Genomic DNA, 23,398 nt, shown 5'->3' on the forward strand with positions numbered 1-23,398 from the left:
AAGGAGTCACCACGGGCGGCAGTCCCGACGCATGGTCCTAGGGCCCAGGTCCTCCGAGAGAAAGAAAGAGAGAAGGAGAAAATTAGAGAGAGCCAAGATTTTCAAAATTTCCATAAATGACAAGCATGGTCAAATAATAATCAGGAATAAATCTCAGTTGGCTTTTCATAGCCGATCATTAAGAGTTGAAAACAGCAGGTCTGGGACAGGTAGGGGTTCCGTAACCACAGGCAGAACAGTTGAAACTGGAATAGCAGCAAGGCCAGGCGGACTGGGGACAGCAAGGTGTCATCATGCCCGGTAGTCCTGACGTATGGTCCTAGGGCTCAGGTTCACAGAGAGAACGAGAGAATTAGAGAGAGCATACTTAAATTCACACAGGACACTGGATAAGACAGGAGAAGTACTCCAGGTAACCAACTGACCCTAGCCCCCCGACACAAACTACTGCAGCATAAATACTGGAGGCTGAGACAGGAGCGGTCAGGAGACACTGTGGCCCCATCCGAAGAAACCCCCGGACAGGGCCAAATAGGAAGGATATAACCCCACCCACTTTGCCAAAGCACAGCCCCCGCACCACTAGAGGGAAATCCTCAACCACCAACTTACAATCCTGAGACAAGGCCGAGTATAGCCCACAAAGGTCTCCACCACAGCACAAACCAAGGGGGGGCGCCAACCCAGACAGGAAGATCACGTCAGTAACTCAACCCACTCAAGTGACGCACCCCTCCTAGGGACGGCATGAAAGAGCACCAGCAAGCCAGTGACTCAGCCCCTGTAACAGGGTTAGAGGCAGAGAATCCCAGTGGAGAGAGGGGAACCGGCCTGGCAGAGACAGCAAGGGCGGTTCGTTGCTCCAGAGCCTTTCCGTTCACCTTCACACTCCTGGGCCAGGCTACACTCAATCATATGACCTACTGAAGAGATAAGTCTTCAGTAAAGACTTAAAGGTTGAGACCGAGTCTGCGTCTCTCACATGGGTAGGCAGACTGTTCCATAAAAATGGAGATCTATAGGAGAAAGCCCTGCCTCCCGCTGTTTGCTTAGAAATTCTAGGGACAATTAGGAGGCCTGCGTCTTGTGACCGTAGCGTACGTATTGGTATGTACGGCAGGACCAACTCGGAAAGATAGGTAGGAGCAAGCCCATGTAACGCTTTATAGGTTAACAGTAAAACCTTGAAATCAGCCCTTGCCTTAACAGGAAGCCAGTGTAGGGAAGCTAGCACTGGAGTAATATGATCAAATTTCTTGGTTCTAGTCAGGATTCTAGCAGCCGTATTTAGCACTAACTGAAGTTTATTTAGTGCTTTATCCGGGTAGCCGGAAAGTAGAGCATTGCAGTAGTCTAACCTAGAAGTAACAAATGCATGGATTAATTTTTCTGCATCATTTTTGGACAGAAAATTTCTGATTTTTGCAATGTTACGTAGATGGAAAAAAGCTGTCCTTGAAACAGTCTTGATATGTTCGTCAAAAGAGAGATCAGGGTCAAGAGTAACGCCGAGGTCCTTCACAGTTTTATTTGAGACGACTTTACAACCATCAAGATGAATTGTCAGATTTAACAGAAGATCTCTTTGTTTCTTGGGACCTAGAACAAGCATCTCTGTTTTGTCCGAGTTTAAAAGTAGAAAGTTTTCAGCCATCCACTTCCTTATGTCTGAAACACAGGCTTCTAGCGAGGGCAATTTTGGGGCTTCACCATGTTTCATTGAAATGTACAGCTGTGTGTCATCCGCATAGCAGTGAAAGTTAACATTATGTTTTCGAATAACATCCCCAAGAGGTAAAATATATAGTGAAAACAATAGTGGTCCTAAAACGGAACCTTGAGGAACACCGAAATGTACAGTTGATTTGTCAGAGGACAGACCATTCACAGAGACAAACTGATATCTTTCCGACAGGTAAGATCTAAACCAGGCCAGAACTTGTCCGTGTAGACCAATTTGGGTTTCCAGTCTCTCCAAAAGAATGTGGTGATCGATGGTGTCAAAGTTGAAGTGTACCTATGATAAAAATTACAGACCTCTACATGCTTTGTAAGTAGGAAAACCTGCAAAATTGTCAGTGTATCAAATACTTGTTCTCCCCACTGTATATATATATATATATATATTCTTTTTTTTTTTTTATCTCTTTTCGATTTTTAATTCGATTATACCTTCCGGTAACCTACCTAACCCAATGTGATACGGAATCGCTATTATTTTTTAACTTTGGAACACATTCAAGAACCCCCAGTAGCTAACCAGCTAATCAGCTACAAGCTATTTAGTCATTTTTAGCCGCTGCTAGCAGCTTTTACCTTCTGCACAGACACCAGCCCTGTTATTAGCCTGGATATTACTCACCAATTTACCAGCATCGGACTGTCTCTCGACAACAACGCCGGATTCCTGCCGTAATCCCTGAGCCACTACTTCTGATCCTCACAGCTAGCTTGCAGCTAGCGCCACTGCCACGAAGCTAGCACCAGTTAGCAAACACAATTCTACAATTACAACCTCTCTTTCGCCATCGCCATCCGGCTTGGATTCTCTGTCGACACGACCACGTCTGGTCTGCAGACGAATACCCCATCCGCTGTGCCCTCAACCGGCCTCCGTCTGAGCAGACCTCCTCCGTCTGAGCAGACCACCCCCGGGCTACTAACTTTAAACGCCGCGTGCTAGCGTAGTGGCGGCTTCCCTGCTCCATCTACGGCTGCCCCCTGGACACTATGATCACTTGGCTACATAGCTGATGCCTGCCGGACTGTCCATTAATTCACGGTACTCCATTCTGTTTATTTGTGTTTTATCTGTCGGCTCTGTGTTTTAACTCAGGCTCTGTGTGTAGTTAATCCGACCCTCTCTGCCTAGTCGTCGCCATTTTTACCTGCTGTTGCTGTGTTAGCTGACTAGCTACTGTTATCTCACCTGTTGTTTTAGCTAGCTCTCCCAATCAAGACCTGCAATCACTTTATGCCTTACTGTATGTCTCTCTCAAATATCAATATGCCTTGTATACTGTTGTTCAGGCTAGTTATCATTGTTTTGGTTTGCAATGGACCCCGTAGTTCCACTCTCCGTACCTCTGATACCTCCTTTGTCCCACCTCCCACACATGCGGTGACCTCGCCCATTGAGACCAGCATGTCCAGAGATACAACCTCTCTTATCATCACCCAGTGCCTGGGCTTGCCTCCGCTGTACCCGTGCCCCACCATACCCCTGTCTGCACATTATGCCCAGAATCTATTCTACCACGCCCATAAATCTGCTCCTTTTATTCCTTGTCCCCAACGCTCTAGGCGACCAGTTGTGATAGCCTTTAGCCGCACCCTCATCCTACTACTCCTCTGTTCCTCGGGTGATGTGGAGGTAAACCCAGGCCCTGCATGTCCCCAGGCACCCTCATTTGTTGACTTCTGTGATCGAAAAAGCCTTGGCCTCATGCATGTCAACATCAGAAGCCTCCTCCCTAAGTTTGTCTTACTCACCGCGTTAACACACTCTGCCAACCCTGATGTCCTTGCAGTGTCTGAATCCTGGCTTAGGAAGGCCACCAAAGATTCTCAGATTTCCATACCCAACTATAACACTTTCCGTCAAGATAGAAACGCCAAAGGGGGAGGAGTTGCAATCTACTGCAGAGATAGCCTGCAAAGTTCTGTCATACTTTCCAGGTCTATGCCCAAACAGTTCGAACTTCTAATTAAAAAAATTAATCTCTCCAGAAATAAGTCTCTCACTGTTGCCGCCTGCTACCGACCCCCCTCAGCTCCCAGCTGTGCCCTGGACACCATCTGTGAATTGATCGCTCCCCATCTAGCTTCAGAGTTTGTTCTGTTAGGTGACCTAAACTGGGATATGCTTAACACCCCGGCAGTCCTACAATCTATGCTAGATGCCCTCAATCTCACACATCATCAAGGAACCCACCAGGTACAACCCTAAATCCGTAAACATGGGCACCCTAATAGACATTATCCTGACCAACTTGCCCTCCAAATACACCTCTGCTGTCTTCAATCAAGATCTCAGCGATCACTGCCTCATTGCCTGTATCCGCTACGGGTCCGCGGTCAAACGACCACCCCTCATCACTGTCAAACGCTCCCTAAAACACTTCTGCGAGCAGGCCTTTCTAATCGACCTGGCCCGGGTACCCTGGAAGGATATTGACATCATCCCGTCAGTTGAGGATGCCTGGTCATTCTTTAAAAGTTACTTCCTCACCATATTAGACAAGCATGCTCCGTTCAAAAAATGCAGAACTAAGAACAGATATAGCCCTTGGTTCACTCCAGACCTGACTGCCCTCGACCAGCACAAAAACATCCTGTGGCGAACTGCAATAGCATCGAAGAGCCCCCGCGATATGCAACTGTTCAGGGAAGTAAGGAACCAATACACGCAGTCAGTCAGGAAAGCAAAGGCCAGCTTTTTCAAGCAGAAATTTGCATCCTGTAGCTCTAACTCCAAAAAGTTCTGGGATACTGTAAAGTCCATGGAGAACAAGAGCACCTCCTCCCAGCTGCCCACTGCACTGAGGCTAGGTAACACGGTCACCACCGATAAATCCGTGATAATCGAAAACTTCAACAAGCATTTCTCAACGGCTGGCCATGCCTTCCTCCTGGCGACTCCAACCTTAGCCAACAGCCCCGCCCCCTCCGCTGCTACTCGCCCAAGCCTCCCCAGCTTCTCCTTTACCCAAATCCAGATAGCAGATGTTCTGAAAGAGCTGGAAAACCTGGACCCATACAAATCAGCTGGGCTTGACAATCTGGACCCCCTATTTCTGAAACTGTCCGCCGCCATTGTCGCACCCCCTATTACCAGCCTGTTCAACCTCTCCTTCGTATCATCTGAGATCCCCAAGGATTGGAAAGCTGCCGCGGTCATCCCCCTCTTCAAAGGGGGAGACACCCTGGACCCAAACTGTTACAGACCTATATCCATCCTGCCCTGCCTATCTGTGGTCTTCGAAAGCCAAGTCAACAAACAGATCACTGACCATCTCGAATCCCACCGTACCTTCTCCGCTGTGCAATCCGGTTTCCGAGCCGGTCACGGGTGCACCTCAGCCGCGCTCAAGGTACTAAACGATATCATAACCGCCATCGATAAAAGACAGTACTGTGCAGCCGTCTTCATCGACCTGGCCAAGGCTTTCGACTCTGTCAATCACCATATTCTTATCGGCAGACTCAGTAGCCTCGGTTTTTCTAATGACTGCCTTGCCTGGTTCACCAACTACTTTGCAGACAGAGTTCAGTGTGTCAAATCGGAGGGCATGTTGTCCGGTCCTCTGGCAGTCTCTATGGGGGTACCACAGGGTTCAATTCTCGGGCCGACTCTTTTCTCTGTATATATCAATGATGTTGCTCTTGCTGCGGGCGATTCCCTGATCCACCTCTACGCAGACGACACCATTCTGTATACTTCAGGCCCTTCCTTGGACACTGTGCTATCTAACCTCCAAACGAGCTTCAATGCCATACAACACTCCTTCCGTGGCCTCCAACTGCTCTTAAACGCTAGTAAAACCAAATGCATGCTTTTCAACCGTTCGCTGCCCGCACCCGCACGCCCGACTAGCATCACCACCCTGGACGGTTCCGACCTAGAATATGTGGACATCTATAAGTACCTAGGTGTCTGGCTAGACTGTAAACTCTCCTTCCAGACTCATATCCCGTGGTCCCGTGTGGCTCAGTTGGTAGAGCATGGCGCTTGCAACGCCAGGGTTGTGGGTTCATTCCCCACGGGGGGACCAGGATGAATATGTATGAACTTTCCAATTTGTAAGTCGCTCTGGATAAGAGCGTCTGCTAAATGACTTAAATGTAAATATCAAACATCTCCAATCCAAAATCAAATCGAGTCGGCTTTCTATTTCGCAACAAAGCCTCCTTCACTCACGCCGCCAAACTTACCCTAGTAAAACTGACTATCCTACCGATCCTCGACTTCGGCGATGTCATCTACAAAATAGCTTCCAATACTCTACTCAGCAAACTGGATGCAGTTTATCACAGTGCCATCCGTTTTGTTACTAAAGCACCTTATACGACCCACCACTGCGACCTGTATGCCCTAGTCGGCTGGCCCTCGCGACATGTTCGTCGTCAGACCCACTGGCTCCAGGTCATCTACAAGGCTATGCTAGGTAAAGTGCCGCCTTATCTCAGTTCACTGGTCACGATCGCTACACCCACCCGTAGCACGCGCTCCAGCAGGTGTATCTCACTGATCATCCCTGAAGCCAAAACCTCATTTGGACGCCTTTCCTTCCAGTTCTCTGCTGCCTGCGACTGGAACGAATTTTAAAAATCTCTGAAGTTGGAGACTTATCTCCCTCAACAACTTTAAACATCTGCTATCTGAGCAGCTAACCGATCGCTGCAGCTGTACATAGTCCATCGGTATATAGCCCACCCAATTTACCTACCTCACCCCCCATACTGCTTTTATTTATTTACTTTTCTGCTCTTTTGCACACCAGTATCTCTACTTGCACATCATCATCTGCTCATTTATCACTCCAGTGTTAATCTGCTAAATTGTAATTATTCGATTTATTGCCTACCTCATGCCTTTTGCACACATTGTATATAGATTCTCTTTTTTTCTACCATGTTATTGACTTGTTTATTGTTTACTCCATGTGTAACTGTGTTGTCTGTTCACACTGCTATGCTTTATCTTGGCCAGGTCGCAGTTACAAATGAGAACTTGTTCTCAACTAGCCTACCTGGTTAAATAAAGGTGAAATAAAAAAATAAAAAATTGCATCTGTGTCTGTGGGCACATGTGTTGGTAGGTTAATTCAGCAAGGAGCTAGTGTGACCGTTCAGTGTCACTTCCAGTCAATGTAGCCTATGCATTCAGAGCTGTCCTTGGACTTTGTGCAGAATGCTGGCAGCAGTACAGGAGTGTGGACATAGTATACTGAGAGGGAAGAATTGGAATTCAGTTTGCTTGCATCTGCACTCAGCTGTGTGATGATAATTTATACTCCCTCTGGGGCCCCAGTGTGAATCAGCAGCTTTGCAGCACAGAACCCCACTGAGATGGGAAGAATCAGAACTAGGATTGTGTCTGGAATGGCACCCTATTCCCTATAATGCACTACTTTTTACCAGGGCCTTGGTCAAAAGTAGTGCACTATATAGGGAATAGGATGCCATTTGGAACTTACCCAGGGACTGCATGGGGAACAGAGGGCAAGAAGGTTCAGTATCTGGGGGATTCATTGCTACCAGTAGCTTTCTTCCTGCCACACCCAGGAACTGTAGTGGGAATGGCAATTGAAGCCAGCAGAAACTAGCCGGCCCGTCGCTAGCTTAGCATCACGCACTGATGTCATCAGTACTGCCACCCCTGCGTTGATGAGCACTTCACCCACAGCAGAACTGCTATACACCAATGTAACCTGTAACTCCCTCTTTCAATGGCTTTAGATTTTTATCATGCTCTCTGCCTCTGGTTAGGGCTGGGCAATATATCGAATTCATTGAAATGTATGGTTTTGCACGGTATTCCAAAGGCCTGTATTGCAAGAATCATGTTTTTATTTATAAACATGTCAGTTTGTTCTCATGTTTTCTTTTTGGTCTCGTCTCCTCCACTCTTTCTGTGCTGTGTGCACCTTCCCATTTACACACACACACACACACACACACACAAGCCCGTCCCCCACACAACAAGCCCCTCCCTCTGCCACTTACAACAATAACAAAGAGGAGCGATCGCTTCTTCCTCTGTGACATGCGGTTTCAACTCGCTATTTGCATTTGAGGTTTGGTCCAACAGAATGGGTCATATGGACACCGAAACACATGGAGACATTATTTGACTGTAAGAAAGGAGAAGTGAACGTTTCTAACGATACCCTTTTTATGTTTATAACAAGAGTATCAATGAACATTGATTCTGGAAAATGAATACTTAGTTTGTTGCGCGTGCATTGCTGTACCACTTACCACTAGCAGCATTTTAACTCGTTCTCATTCTGATAAATAAGGTAGGCCACTTGATTTCAGCATCTGAACAAAGTGAAGAGGCTAGCATCCTGTTTAAACAGTTGGAGACGTACAGAAGGGTGCGTTCATAACAGTTGAACTGTCCTACCTTGTTAGCTAGCAAATAGATACAGGTTGGCTAGACTTTAAACATAAAGATTACCTGGCAACTCACTAGCATGTGGGCTTGAGATTGTTTATGAGACCTGTGTTAATTTTCTACAATGCCTGCTACAAGAAGTTAGTCATTATTGGTGAATGCGCATAATTCATGGTTCTGGTTAAATTTGTAACAAATACATTTTCAGATCAGTGATTATTGCAAAAAAGCTGATTAAATTATTTTTAATAATAAGTAATTATTAGTGGGTCTTACGGTTGTGGAAGGCTTACATTTAGCCTAGATATAATTTCACAAGCCCTGCATTCATGAATTATTGTTGACTGTTTTAAATGCAGTGTATTTTACCATTTTAATTGTACAACAAAGCTTGTACTGAGTGTACAAAACATTAGGAACACCTTCCTAATATTGAATTGCACCCCCTTTTGCCCACAGAACAGTCACAATTCATCGGGCATGGACTCTAGAAGGTGTCAAGCATTCCCCAGGAATGCTGGCCCATGTTGACTCCAAAGCTTCCCACAGTTGTGTAAAGCTGGTGGGGTGTCCTTAGGGTGGTGGACCATTCTTAGTCCACACGGAAAACTATTGAGCGTGAAAAACCTAGCGGCGTTGCAGTTCTTGACACACTCAAACCGGAGCGCCTGGTACCTATTACTATACCCCGTTCAAGGCCACTTAAATCTTTTGTGTTGTCCATTCTGTCTCAAGGCTTAAAAATCCATCTTTAACCTCCTCTCCTTCATCTACACTGATTGAGGTGGATTTAACAAGTGACATCAATAAGAGATCATAGCTTTCACCTTTATTCACCTGGTCAGTCTATGTCATGGAAAGGACAGGTGTTATTTTTTGTACACCCAGTGTATTCCGTGAATCGCCCATAAGTTTGGAAAAATCGAGATATGATTTTTAGGCAATATCGCCCAACCCTACCTCTAGTCATTCCAATAATTTGATATTTGAATCGCAATGTCTCAACAAAATTGTCATATTATACATTTTATATTATCAACTGAAAATATATTTCTAACGAGTGCTTTTTCACCGGAGCGGGTCTTTGTTTGCTGTCCCTTTTCTTCCTACGTGTGTGACATTCCTTCCATCCTTAGGCCCCTCACTGCGAGCACGCCTTCTGCAATGCCTGCATCACCCAGTGGTTCTCTCAGCAGCAGATATGCCCCGTGGACCGCAGCGTGGTGACACTGGCCCACCTGCGCCCCGTGCCCCGCATCATGCGCAACATGCTGTCCAAGCTGCAGATCACCTGCGACAACGCCGGCTTCGGCTGCATCGCCGTGCTGCGCCTCGACCAGCTGCAGTCGCACCTCAGGGACTGCCAGCACAACCCCAAGAGGCCCTTCCAGTGCGAGCAGGGCTGCGGGTGAGTGGGGTTGGCTCCAACAAAGGGGTTCCTAAAGGCTCTATTTTAGCGCATGTTTTGTTAATCCTTTATATAAATGATGTAGGCAAAGCTGTGAAACTGTAAACTTCATCTATATGAGGGAGCATGAGCACAACCCCAAGAGTGGGGCAAGAATCGGATTGGGAAACTCTGCTGTAGGCGAGTGGTGCTACTACAGTAGCTCTGGGTTAGTGGGTCAACAGGGCTGTGGGGGTAGGGTATTGACTAAAGGTTGTAGTTTAGTGGGGCTGTAGGTGAGTCGGCTGAGCTATAAGACTGTTGATCAGCTGTTATGTCCTCCCTACGTCTCTTCAGACTGGAGATGCCTAAAGACGAGGTACCCAGCCACAACTGCATCAAACACCTGCGCAGCGTGGTGCAGCAACAGCAGGGCAAGGTCACCGACCTGGACAAGACTACTGCTGAACACAAGCACCAGCTAGCAGAGCAGGTGTGTGTCTGCAGTTATACGTGTGTGTGCGTCAGGGTGTGTTTGTGTATGCGTGAGTAAGTGAATGTATGCTTTCACGCGTGTGTGTCAGTGCTTGTACATACAAGTGTTTGTGTGATGTTGCGGCAGCGGGGTCTGTAAGCCCAGTGTGATGTCTCTTCTCTGCCTCCAGAAACGGGACATCCAGCTGTTGAAGGCGTACATGAGAGCCATCCGCAGTGCCAACCCCAACCTGCAGAACCTCGAGGAGACCATTGAGTACAATGAGATCCTAGAGTGAGTGGATTATCAAGCACTGTGGTGCAATACTCAATTGCACAGAACACTTTACAATCAGACAGTTTAACTTACTACGCTGTGTCATTTTCCACCTTTTTTAGGCATAATTAAAGTGATAATTATAGAGCTGTGCGATATGTAATAAATTGCTTGAATTGATGCGATAACGATAAATGGAACAATAAGTTTATAACATTAATGTGCACCAGTTTTTGTTTTTTTTCCCTTAAATTATTTCTAGCTATTAGTTTGATGGTTGTGCTAGCCATCAACTTATTTTATTTCAAACTTCACATTCCTCAAGTATAGGATACTTATTGTAATGAACGATATCAGCAAAATGCCTGTGCTGATCATTTCCGGGTTTATTGTCCCATTTCTATATGATTATAATAACTACTTATTAGGACACATCTAGTTGTTATTACATGATTAAAATAGCCATCATAATATCCCAGTCCCCCCTTTCATCCTCTCCTCTACTTTCCCTCCTAGGTGGGTGAACTCCCTCCAGCCAGCGCGTGTCACCCGCTGGGGCGGCATGATCTCGACACCGGACGCTGTCCTCCAGGCGGTCATCAAGCGCTCACTCATCGACAGCGGCTGCCCGCCTTCCATTGTCAACGACCTGATCGAGAACGCCCACGAGAGGAACTGGCCCACCGGCCTGGCCACGCTGGAGACGCGGCAGATGAACCGGCGCTACTATGAGAATTACGTGGCCAAGCGTATCCCCGGGAAACAGGCAGTGGTGGTGATGGCCTGTGAGAACCAGCATATGGGTGAGGACATGATCCTGGAGCCAGGCCTGGTCATGATCTTCGCCCACGGGGTGGAGGAGATACTATGACCCGGCTGAGGGTGGTGGAGAGCAGAGGGGAGACTTCAGACTGACCTGAACTGAGTAGAGGAGGGAGCAGGGGATGCTGTAACTCTACAGTTGCATCCCAAATGCTACCCTGTTCTCTATGGGCCCTGGTCAAAAGTAGTGCACTGTAAAGGGAATAGGGTGCCTATAAGATAGTAAGAGGAGGGGAAGAGCCTATGACAAAGCAGGGATTAGGGAGATATGACACCAGCACCAGTAGACGGGTATAGGGCAGGAGGTTGGCAACAGGTGGCCCACGAGCCAAAACCAGCCCGCAAGTGTTTTTTTGGCCCCCTAAAGCTTTTAGCAATTTTGGGGTGATTTTAGTTTTTTTGTCCAAAAAATACTAAAATCACCAGGAATTCAGCTAAGAATCTGTTGAATTTAGGAAATCTGTTCAAGTATTCCCACTAATAAAAAATAAAAAAGAGAGCTGTGATCGTGTCTCAATGTACAGTCGTGGCCAAAAGTTTTGAGAATGACACAAATATTCTTTTCCACAAAGTTTGCTGCTTCAGTGTCTTTAGATATTTTTGTCAGATGTTACTATGGAATACTGAAGTATAATTACAAGCATTTCATAAGTGTCCAAGGCTTTTATTGACAATTACATGAAGTTGATGCAAGGAGTCAATATTTGCAGTGTTGACCCTTCTTTTTCAAGACTTCTGCAATCCACCCTGGCATGCTGTCAATTAACTTCTGGGCCACATTCTGACTGATGGCAGCCCATTCTTGCATAATCAATGCTTGGAGTTTGTCAGAATTGGTGGGGTTTTGTTTGTCCACCCACTTCTTGAGGATTGACCACAAGTTCTCAATGGGATTAAGGTCTGGGGAGTTTCCTGGCCATGGAGCCAATATATCGATGTTTTGTTCCCCGAGCCACTTAGTTATCACTTTTGCCTTATGGCAAGGTGCTCCATCATGCTGGAAAAGGTATTGTTCGTCACCAAACGGTTCCTGGATGGTTGGGAGAAGTTGATCTCGGAGGATGTGTTGGGACCATTCTTTATTCATGGCTGTGTTCTTAAGCAAAATTGTGATTGAGCCCACTCCCTTGGCTGAGAAGCAACCCCACACATGAATGGTCTCCGGTAGAGGTCGACCGATTAATCGGAATGGCCGATTTAATTAGGGCCGATTTTCAAGTTTTCATAACAATCGGAAATCGGTATTTTTGGACACCGATTTGGATTTTTTTTTTTTTTACACCTTTATTTAATCATTATTTAACTGCACATGGTTGATGATATTACTAGTTTATCTAGCGTGTCCTGCGTTGCATATAATCGATGCGGTGCGTATCATTGCTCCAATGTGTACCTAACCATAAACATCAATGCCTTTCTTAAAATCAATACACAGAAGTATATATTTTTAAACCTGCATATTTAGCTACAAAAATCCAGGTTAGCAGGCAATATTAACCAGGTGAAATTGTATGTTCTCTTGCGTTTATTGCACGCAGAGTCAGGGTATATGCAACAGTTTGGGCCACCTAATTTGCCAGAATTTTACGTAATTATGACAACATTGAAGGTTGTGCAATGTAACAGGAATATTTAGACTTATGGATGCCACCCGTTAGATAAAATACGGAACGGTTTCCTTATTTCACTGAAAGAATAAATGTTTTGTTTTCGAGATGATAGTTTACGGATTCGACCATATTAATGACCTACGGCTCGTATTTCTGTGTGTTATTATGTTATAACTAAGTCTATGATTTGATAGAGCAGTCTGACTGAGCGGTGGTAGGCAGCAGCATGCTCGTAAGCATTCATTCAAAAAGCACTTTCGTGCGTTTTGCCAGCAGCTCTTCGTAGTGCTTCAAGCATTGCGCTGTTTATGACTTCAAGCCTATCAACTCCCAAGATTAGGCTGGTGTAACCGATGTGAAATGGCTAGCTAGTTAGCGGGGTGCGCGCTAATAGCGTTTCAAACGTCACTCGCTCTGAGACTTGGAGTAGTTATTCCCCTTGCTCTGCATGGGTAACGCTGCTTCGAGGGTGGATGTTGTCGTTGTGTTCCTGGGTCGAGCCCAGGTAGGAGCGAGGAGAGGGACGGAAGCTATACTGTTACACTGGCAATACTAAAGTGCCTATAAGAACATCCAATAGTCAAAGGTATATGAAATACAAATGGTATAGAGAGAAATAGTCCTATAATTCCTATAATAACTACAACCTAAAACTTCTTACCTGGGAATATTGAAGACTCATGTTAAAAGGAACCACCAGCTTTCATATGTTCTCATGTTCTGAGCAAGGAACTTAAACGTTAGCTTTCTTACATGGCACAATGCACTTTTACTTTCTTCTCCAACACTTTGTTTTTGCATTATTTAAACCAAATTGAACATGTTTCATTAATTATTTGAGGCTAAATTGATTTTATTGATGTATTAAGTTAAAATAAAAGTGTTCATTCCATTCAGTATTGTTATAATTGTCATTATTACAAATACATTTTAAAAATCGGCCGATTTAATTGGTATCGGATTTTTTGGTCCTCCAATAATCGGTATCGGCGTTGAAAAATCATAATCGGTCGACCTCTAGTCTCAGGATGCTTTACTGTTGGCACAACACAGGACTGATGGTAGCGCTCACCATGTCTTCTCCGGACAAGCTTTTTTCCGGATGCCCCAAACAATCGGAAAGGGGATTCATCAGAGAAAATGACCCCAGTCCTCAGCAGTCCAATTCCTGTACCTTTTGCAGAATATCAGTCTGTCCCTGATGTTTTTCCTGGAGAGAAGTGGCTTCTTTGCTGCCCTTCTTGACACCAGGCCAGCCTCAAAGTCTTTGCCTCACTGTGCGTGCAGATGCACTCACACCTGCCTGCTGCCATTCCCGAGCAAGCTCTGTACTGGTGGTGCCCCGAACCCGCAGCTGAATAAACTTTAGGAGACGGTCCTGGCGCTTGCTGGACTTTCTTGGACGCCCTGAAGCTTTCTTCACAACAATTGAACCGCTCTCCTTGAAGTTCTTGATGATCCGATAAATGGTTGATTTGGGTGCAATCTTACTGGCACCAATGTCCTTGCCTGTGAAGCCCTTTTTGTGCAAAGCAATGACGACGGCACGTGTTTCCTTGCATGTAGCCATGGTTGGCAGAGGAAGAACAATGATTCCAAGCACCACCCTCCTTTTGAAGCTTCCAGTCTGTTATTCAAACTCAATCAGCATGACGGAGTGACGGAGTGATCTCCAGCCTTGTCCTCGTCAACACTCACACCTGTGTCAACAAGAGAATCACTGACAAGTCAGCTGGTCCTTTTGTGGCAGGGCTGAAATGCAGTGGAAATGTTTTTGGGGGATTCAGTTCATTTGTATGGCAAAGAGGGACTTTGCAATGAATTGCAATTCATCTGATCACTCTTCATAACATTCTGGAGTATATGCAAATTGCCATCATACAAACTGAGGCAGCAGACTTAGTGAAAATTAATATTTGTGTCATTCTCAAAACTACAATCTCTTTTTAGGCTAGTTGTGGTCAATTTGCAGTGTACAAATTATCATTATGTTCCGGCCCCCCGACCATCCACTCCGACAAAAATCGGAATCTAGTTGCCTATACCATGACAAATCAAGGGTTGGAGGGACAGGGAAAAATATAACAGGGGTCTCTAACTAAGAGGCTAGAGGAAATAGAAGTGAAGGATAAACATCCTGAAGGAGACACTGTCAGGATTCCCCTGCTCTCTGCCTTAAACACATTTCTTTTATTTAGGGAAACTAACAAGGATTTATCAGTAAAGTGCATAGGAAGGAAGATTTTTTTTTAAATGTAATCTCAAGGGAAACAAGATTGTTGGCTAATCTGCCTTCTCCCTGCCCCCTCTGCTGCTGACAAAATATCCCGTTGGCTCAGATGTGTAATGAGCTGGCTCATACCCCCCATGGCCTCTAGGTATGTGATTTCACCAGAAAGTCATCTATCAATCATGAAACTAACATATAGGCCATCTAAGCATACTTCAGTGCAACATCATAAGGTTTTGATCATTGTGATTGAATGTTTTTTCTGAGACTATCTCTGTCAGGGACTACACAATTCTTCAGGACCTTTGAGACAGAATGTGGTTTCTTTAGCTCTCTGTATCTATTTCCATGGCACTCTCTCTCCTCCTTGGGCTGAGAAATGTGGATTATTTCCTGCTCAGGAGAAGGAATGCATGCTTGGATTGGTTAAGTGAATCCTATTGGATGTGCTCTGCTGTATGTGAGCCCCGGTATGCACATAGACGTGTGTGTGGGGGGGGGGGGCTGAACGTAAATGCAGAGCATGTTTTATCACATTTTGTGGGGGGAAGGACCAATTACATTTTCCATCATTACAGTATCACATTTAAAATGGTATCACCTTCCCCTTTGTCGACAACAGACCTTGTTTCTCCTCTGGATGCAGACCTAATCAGGAATGCCCTTGTTTATCTTCGGGATGCAGAGCTAATCAGGGATGCAGAGCTAATCAGGAATGCCCTTGTTTATCCTCGGGATGCGGAGCTAATCAGGAATGCCCTTGTTTATCCTCGGGATGCGGAGCTAATCAGGAATGTCACTTCTGATAGGAGTAGTAGATGGACAGTGAAGACTTGGAACTTTCTTTTGGTTTGAGTTTCACACCTTGTGTTTTTTGTGATGTTATTGTTGTGTATGATTTGTCTATGATTTGTCTGAGTTATTGAGAGTCCTGTGTTTGAACTGTTTATTTTATGATATGTATGTAGTTGGTTAGAAGTGGGTCCAATTTGTATGGAAATAAATACTTATTCTCAGAGGCTACCAAAGCATTTATCCATAGCAATTGTGTACAAAATAACATCAGCCAAAAGTTCTGTTTTTTATTGTTTAGGTTTGGTTTATTTTAATCATAGTGACATGCTATTTGACAAACACATCACTGTATATCATGTAGCTTATCCTAATATTCTGTGTTCAGTCATACATGAAGTACTTCCCTGTGGCTTTGCTGATTTGTAATATTTTTCCCAGATGAGGTTATGTGATTTGTGACCCTGAATCCATCACCACAATTAGCAAAGCTTTTACTGATGCTATTATTCCTAACAGTTTGGACTATTCTGGTTTAGATCTTCTGTATAGTGATAGCCTTTTGTGGCATTTTTTCATTTGGTTATTGTGTAACTTGTTAGTTTGAGAACAAAACTATTTGGTTTTACTTCCATCCACCAAATAATGAACAAGTTCACACACTTTACCTCTGCTGATTCATTACATTAGTCTAAATTCAATTAATTCAATTCCTGGGGTGACTGAATAAAAATGGACACGAACACACTTGTATTTAACTCGGCGGAAGCTAACCAATATCTAGACTGCTCTCTACATTCCTCATAAGATCTGTGTTGAAACTGGAACCTAGTCTAAATCTGCTTCCTCTTTCTATATGGCTGTCTCTTTGCTCTTTCAGTTAGGTGCCTTGATATACTTCCATGTATAGGATTCAAACTCACTTCCTGAGAGGCTGTGTCGCACCAAGTATAAATCTCAAACCATTTCCTTCATTGGTTAAGACAGATATTGAACTCAATTCTTTTGGATACCTAAATCAAAGGCTAGTGAAGTGATTTGAAGCAATGGGTTAGTGAGATAAGATCACATAGTAGCTTGTCTAGAGCAGAGGTACAAACACAGCACTCCAAGACTTGCGTTTCAGATTCTTGCTTTTATTCTTTATAGTGTTGTGACTTAGTCATCTGTGCAGCTTCAGTTTGAATAGAGGGGTTCTGTTGTGTGTCTTCCTAGAGGATGGATGATTTATAATACTGTACTTGAAACAAAACGGTCAGAATGTTGATGAAACTTCCAAATAATTGATGAAGGATTAGTGGCTAGACCCTCCATTTTACTATTCAGAAATGTAGACGGCAGTGAGAGACAGGACAAATATGTATTTTGATGTTAAACTGCAATCTAGGATGTATTCACTAGGAACGAAACGGAAGGGACCAACCTAAACTTATCCAATAAGAAATGCTGAGTTTTGTTGAAAAATGTTTTGCTACAGTTTGCAATGGTGTGGACTAATACACCCCTGTACACAGGAACTGGGCTGCGTTCAGTACAGGGGGGAAATGGTGTGTAACATTCAATTAAACGGAAACAGTGCTGTTCGTTCGTTTTTTCAACGACCAGTTGAAAAAACGGGGAGCGATTGGGTTGGGGTACGCAGTCAGCATGGCCTCTGCCCTTTTAAATACGTCACTCATTGCTTCATGGGGTGGCAGGGTAGGCTAGTGGTTAGAGCGTTGGACTAGTAACCGAAAGGTTGCAAGATCGAATCCCCAAGCTGACAACGTAAAACTCTGTCGTTCTGCCCCTGAACAACCCACTGTTTCTAGGCCGTCATTGAAAGTAAGAATTTGTTCTTAACTGACTTGCCTAGTTAAATAAAGGTAAAATAAAAAAAGTCACACCCTACCAGTCAGAGCAAACATACATCAAAGTTGGTTCAAGAAAGTTGAATGTTTTCGGATACGTGTCGTTCAGGACAAACCGTCACGCACCGTAGCAAACGTTTAATAGAACTTAAAGTACCCCTGATATTTTAAATTGGTTTTGGGCTGCACCTGTCTACCTTTTTTGCTTATTCATGTGAACTAGTGTGTTACTGTGATGATGCCATACTGACTTGATAATAATACCACACAACTGGGTTAGAATTACACATTTATTGTAAATAGTTCACCATATATCAATATTCACATACTGATGCACTTCCATTTCAGTATCTATCCATAGTTTTGTTTTGTGAGATATATGTTTTCATTAAAAGCCTGGTGGTTTGGATTGTTGTATTGTGTTAATTTGTTTTATAACAAAAACACACTATTTATTTCCAAGTACAAGGGGAAATCTTCCCCAATGAAAAAGATTACATTGTAATGGCCTAAACCATGTCTCAACTTGTTCATGTATTGATGAGGAAATATTCTACCTGCTGTGCCCTGAGAAGCTACATTGTATCCTTTCTGACCTATCCACTCTTCTTGATGATAGTGATTCTGTTGCTCTTGTATTTTTAATCTGGAGTATTCTGTCAGTTATAATTTTGACAAAAGACAAATTCAACTGCAAAAAGGGCCTCCTGTCCCAATGGATTACTTTAACCCCTTATCGCATAAAAATATAAATAGGAACTGTCCTATATTGTCACCAAGGTGGTGCTAGTGTAACTTGTTGCAAGCTGGCGGCAAACCCCTCCCCGCCCACTAAATCCATTTATGTAAGGCCCTAATACACTAAAAGCATCTACTCAGGATGGCTACGCTACTGCTATGGCCACCTAACTTCACCCATGTTCGACTGAATTCTGCTGTGGACACCGGGTTTCTTTCAGGTCCACTTGTCCCTCGTCACCATTGCCATCTATTAGGACTTACTTCACCAAGGTATTTATGCAAAGTAAGCTGTTCTTACATTCCCTTTATAAATGATTAATCTCCACCTGTAAGCAAATGTAGCCGAGTGAAAGAGCTATGACCACCTGCCGATAACACAATGTGTAGGCTATGGCACCTGAAAGGTAAAAATATTTTTCTTTGCCCATCTAACACGACGCCTTGGACTTGTTTGACTAACAAGGTTGGAACTGATTTTGGACACTAGCCTACAGTGTAATTTGATGTTCCAAAACGAGTTAATAATGGTGATGGGTAGGCTGTTATTAATACTCATGTAAGTATTATTCCCTTATTACTGTGTTATGCCTATTTAAATGTATGTACAATTCACTTAATTCAGTTGAAGAATGTATCCATTTTCTCAACTCAAGTTTATATAAATATTTGTTGGAACAATGGCTTACATAGATTCAGACTCGATTGTGTTCTAAGGGCCTCTTTACACTACACTACTTTGACGACACAAACTAGGTCCAGGAGAGATACTTATGGTAGTGTAAAGAGACGGATCTACACTGAACAGAAATGTAAACGCAACATGTAAAGTGTTGGTCTCATGTTTCATGAGCTGAAATAAAAGATCCCAGAAATGTTTCCATACACACAAAAAGCGTATTTCTGTATAATTTTTTTGGGCAAATATACATCCCTGTTAGTGAGCATTTCTCCTTTGCCTAGATAATCCATCCACCTGCCAGGTGTAGCATATCAAGAAGCTGATTAAACAGCATGATCATTACACAGGTGCACCTTGTGCTTGGGGACTATAAAGGACCACTCTCTAAATTGTGCAGTTTCATCACACAATACAATGCCTCAGATGTCTCAAGTTGAGGGAGCATGCAATTTGCATTCTGACTGCAAGAATGTCCACCAGAGCTGTTGCCAGAGAATTGAATGTTAATTTCTCTACCATAAGCCAGCTTGTGTGATTGTGATCAGAAGTTTTGTGGTTGTGATCAGTAATTGTGGTCAGCAGTTGTATGGTTGTGGTCAGTAGTTATGTGGTTGTGTTCAGTAGTTGAGGTTTTGGTCAGTAGTTGTGGTCAGAAGTTTTGTGGTTGTGATCAGCTGTGGGATTGTGGTCAGTATTTTTGTGGTTGTGGTCAGTAGTTGTGTGGTCAGTTTGTGTGGTTGTCAGTAGTTTTGATCAGAAGTTGTGGTCAGATATTCTGGTCTGTAGCTGTGGTCAGTAGTTTTGTTGTTGTAGTCAGTGTTTTTGTTTGTGGTCAGTGGTTGTGGCTAGTCATTGTGGTCAGTCATTTTGGCCAGTAGTTGTGGGGTTGTGGTCAGTATTTTTGTGGTTTTGTTCAGTAGTTGTGTGGTCAGTGGTTGTGGTAAACAATTTTGGTCAGTAGTTGTGTCGTGGTCAGTAGTAAGTAGTTGTGGTCAGCAGTTGTGTGGAGTTGTGGTCAGCAGTTGTGTGGAGTTGTGGTTGTGGCCAGTAGTTATGGTCAATAGTTGTGTGGTCAGTAGTTGTGGGGTTGTGCTCATTAATTGTAGCCACTTCACCCTAATCATAATTTTGGGCTGCTCAATGATGAGACAGAGAGCTGTTAGCTAAGATTTCATACTCTTAAGTTTTTGTCTGACTTGTTGGGGGAGTAGTCAAAATGGCAGTTGTTGGGCAAAAGTTTTGAAATAGTGCGTTAATGCAGTTACTAAAACAGCTGTATTGTTAGATCCGTAGCAGATATAGTTCTGCTAACATATTTGAATAGCAGAGAAGTTGACAAAGATGTATGCTCTAACTTTTTGTCTAACTTGTTGGAAAAGTGGTCAATAGCTGACTTGTGTCAAAAGTTAAATAGTTTACAGTGAATGTTGGAAGTGATGTCACAATGGGGAGCTTTAGAATGTTGAGTTAAGTTTAATGTCACATTGCACAAGTACAGTGAAATGCCTTGCAAACCCAAAAATGCAATAATCAATAACAATCTAATCCTACAAAAACACGAGAAATATGAAAGCACAATAAGTAAGTAAGCGTACTATATACAGGGTCAGTTCCAATATCATACTTACAATGTGCAGGGAAATGCCATAAAAGTGAATGAAGATGGACAAAAAGGAGAGAAAAAAATTATTTAAAAAGTATAAAAGATATAAAAAAGTTGAATACAAGCAACTCAATCCAGACCAGTCTACACAAAGTTTGAACGGCAGTTCTAGTTTAAACAGTGTGAGAAGATGAGTGCTAAAGAATAACTATTTTGAAGATTTAAGTGGGGGCTTTCACTTCGCAAGCTCTACACCTTGTTGTATCCCAGGAGGTCTACCCCGGGGGATACCGGGGACCCCAAAACCTCTGTGCCAATCTCTGCACGCTCAACCCAACACCCCACAGTTTACCACAACCTATACACAAGCTTCTCATCTAAACCACATTGCATATAGTGCTGCACACTTGAATAATGCAATGATTCACCAATGTGTGAATATTTTTCAAGTATTTATTTTCTATTTGGCTAACAGAGCAAAAAGGCTGTCTACTGGTATTAGGGTAAATTCTTGCAGGCACGTGGTGTGGGAGAGTCGTTGTCTTTACACTGTGCCACTCAGATGTCTTCCACATTACCTCCAGGGATAGTCTGAGACATTTCTTAAAAAGAGATTTGAATCTACGCTGAATAGAAATATAAACACAGCATGCAACAATTTAAAAGATTTTACTGAGTTCATATAAGGAACGCAGTCAATTGAAATAAATTCATTAGGCCCTAATCTATGGATTCCACATGACTGGGAATACAGATATGCATCTGTTGATCACAGAAACCTTTTTAAAAAAGGTAAGGGCGTGGATCAGAAAACCAGTCAGTATCTGGTGTGACCACCATTTGCCTCATGCAGCGAGACCCTTCGCATAGTTGATCAGGCTGCTGATTGTCACCTGTTGAATGTTGTCCCACTCCTCAATGGCTGTGAGAACTTGCTGGATATTGGCGGGAACTGGAACATGCTGTCGTAAACGTCGATCCAGAGCATCCCAGACATGCTCAATGGGTGACATGTCTGGTGAGTATGCAGGCCATGGAACAATTGGGGCATTTTCAGATTTCAGGAATTGTGTGCAGATCCTTGCGACATGGGGCTGTGCATTATCACACAACTACTGACCATAAATACTAACCATAACCACACAACTACTGACCACACAAATACTGAACACAATCACTAACCACAACTACAGACCACACAGCTACTGACCATATCTAGTAACCACAGAACTACTGACCACAGCCACAGAACTTCTGACCACACAGCTACTGACCATAACTTCTGACCACAACCACAGAACTGACCGCAGCCACACAACTACTGACCATAACTAAAGACCACAACTACTGACCACAACCACACAACTACTGACCACACGGCTACTGAACACAATCCCTGACCACAACTACGGACCACACAGCTACTGACCATATCTAGTGACCACAACCACAGAACTACTGACCATAGCCACACAACTTCTGACCACACAACTACTGACCATAACTAAAGACCACAACAACTACTGAACACAATCCCTGACCACAACTTCTTCCATTACCACAAAAATACTTTTAAAAAGCTAAAGCAAGCCCCACATCTTTACTTGTAAAGTTACCATCTACTTTGAATTGCTCCTTCTTTTGTTTGTCTATATCAAATCAAATGTGTCACATGCGCCAAATACCTTACAGTTAAATGCTTACAAGCCCTTAACCAACAATGCAGTTTTAAGAAAAAAGTGCTAAGAAAGGATTTACTGAGAAAAAGGAAGAAACCCGCACTGCTCTTGATAGTATCACTGCTCCTTAATATAGTATCACTGATAGTATCACTGCTCCTTAATATAGTATCACTGATAGTATCACTGCTCCTTAATAAGCTATCTTTTTTGCAGGTGCATGGTAACAGTTGAATAAAATGAGAAAAAAGAGGAAACCCGCACACTTCTCTTGATAGTATCACTACTCTTTAATAAGCTTTACATATCAGCCTCGCGGCCTAAAAGCTCTGACGAAGGCCGTGAGGCTGATATGTAAAGCTTATTAAAGAGTAGTGATACTATCAAGAGAAGTGTGCGGGTTTCCTCTTTTTTCTCATTTTATTCAACTGTTACCGTGCACCTGCAAAAAAGATAGCTCAGATGTGCGAGTGCCTTTTGAATTAAGAAATGATTTACTGAAATAAATGTAAAAATATATATAAAATAAAAAACTAATAATTAAGGAGTAACAAAATAACAGTAGTGAGGCTATATACAGGGGTACCGGTACAGAGTCAATGTGCGTGGGCACCGAATAGTCGAGGTATTATGTACATGTAGGAAGAGGTAAAGTGACTGCATGGATAATAAACAGAGTAGCAGCTGCATAAAAATGGGGGGGTGGGGGGGGGCAAGGCAAATAGTCCAGGTAAACATTTGATTAGCTATTCAGGAGTCTTATGGCTTGGGGGTATTAGCTGTTAAGGAGCCTTTTGGACCTAGACTTGGCACTCTGGTACTGCTTGCCGTGCGGTAGCAGAGAGAACAGTCTATGACTTGGTTGACTGGAGTCTTCAACAATTTTTTGGGCCTTCCTCTGACACCGCCTAGTATATAGGTCCTGGATGGCAGGAAGCTTGGCTCCAGTGATGTGCTGGGCCATACGAAATACCCTCTGTAGCGACTTGCAGTCGGAGGCTGAGCAGTTGCCATACCAGGCGTGATGCAACCGGTCAGGGTGCTCTCGATGGTGCAACTGTAGAACTTTTTGAGGATCTGGGGACCCCTGTCAAATCTTTTCAGTCTCCAGAAGGGGAAAAGGTGTTGTCGT

The 23,398-nt window shown here is 43.7% G+C and overlaps 2 protein-coding genes across 3 annotated transcripts in view; both read left to right on the plus strand.

Annotated features, from left to right (window-relative positions):
* Nucleotides 1-9,279, plus strand: part of LOC139535947 (serine/threonine-protein phosphatase 6 regulatory ankyrin repeat subunit C-like) — a 73,828-nt gene extending 64,549 nt beyond the window's left edge. For both annotated transcript variants that reach the window (XM_071335934.1, XM_071335939.1), the window contains one exon: nucleotides 9,259-9,279. The gene's annotated coding sequence lies outside the window, so the exon portion shown is untranslated. The remainder of the gene's footprint in view (nucleotides 1-9,258) is intronic.
* LOC139535948 (E3 ubiquitin-protein ligase NRDP1-like) overlaps nucleotides 1-17,973 on the plus strand; it is a 40,681-nt gene extending 22,708 nt beyond the window's left edge. The window contains exons 3-6 of the mRNA XM_071335941.1: nucleotides 9,259-9,530; nucleotides 9,867-10,002; nucleotides 10,175-10,278; nucleotides 10,777-17,973. Coding sequence (XP_071192042.1) covers nucleotides 9,259-9,530; nucleotides 9,867-10,002; nucleotides 10,175-10,278; nucleotides 10,777-11,131 — 867 coding nt within the window. The 3' untranslated portion in view covers nucleotides 11,132-17,973. The remainder of the gene's footprint in view (nucleotides 1-9,258; nucleotides 9,531-9,866; nucleotides 10,003-10,174; nucleotides 10,279-10,776) is intronic.
* The last annotated feature ends 5,425 nt before the right edge of the window (nucleotides 17,974-23,398 follow it).

Source organism: Salvelinus alpinus, chromosome 12 (genome assembly GCF_045679555.1).
Source record: "Salvelinus alpinus chromosome 12, SLU_Salpinus.1, whole genome shotgun sequence".
In the NCBI taxonomy this organism is placed as follows: Eukaryota; Metazoa; Chordata; class Actinopteri; order Salmoniformes; family Salmonidae; genus Salvelinus; species Salvelinus alpinus.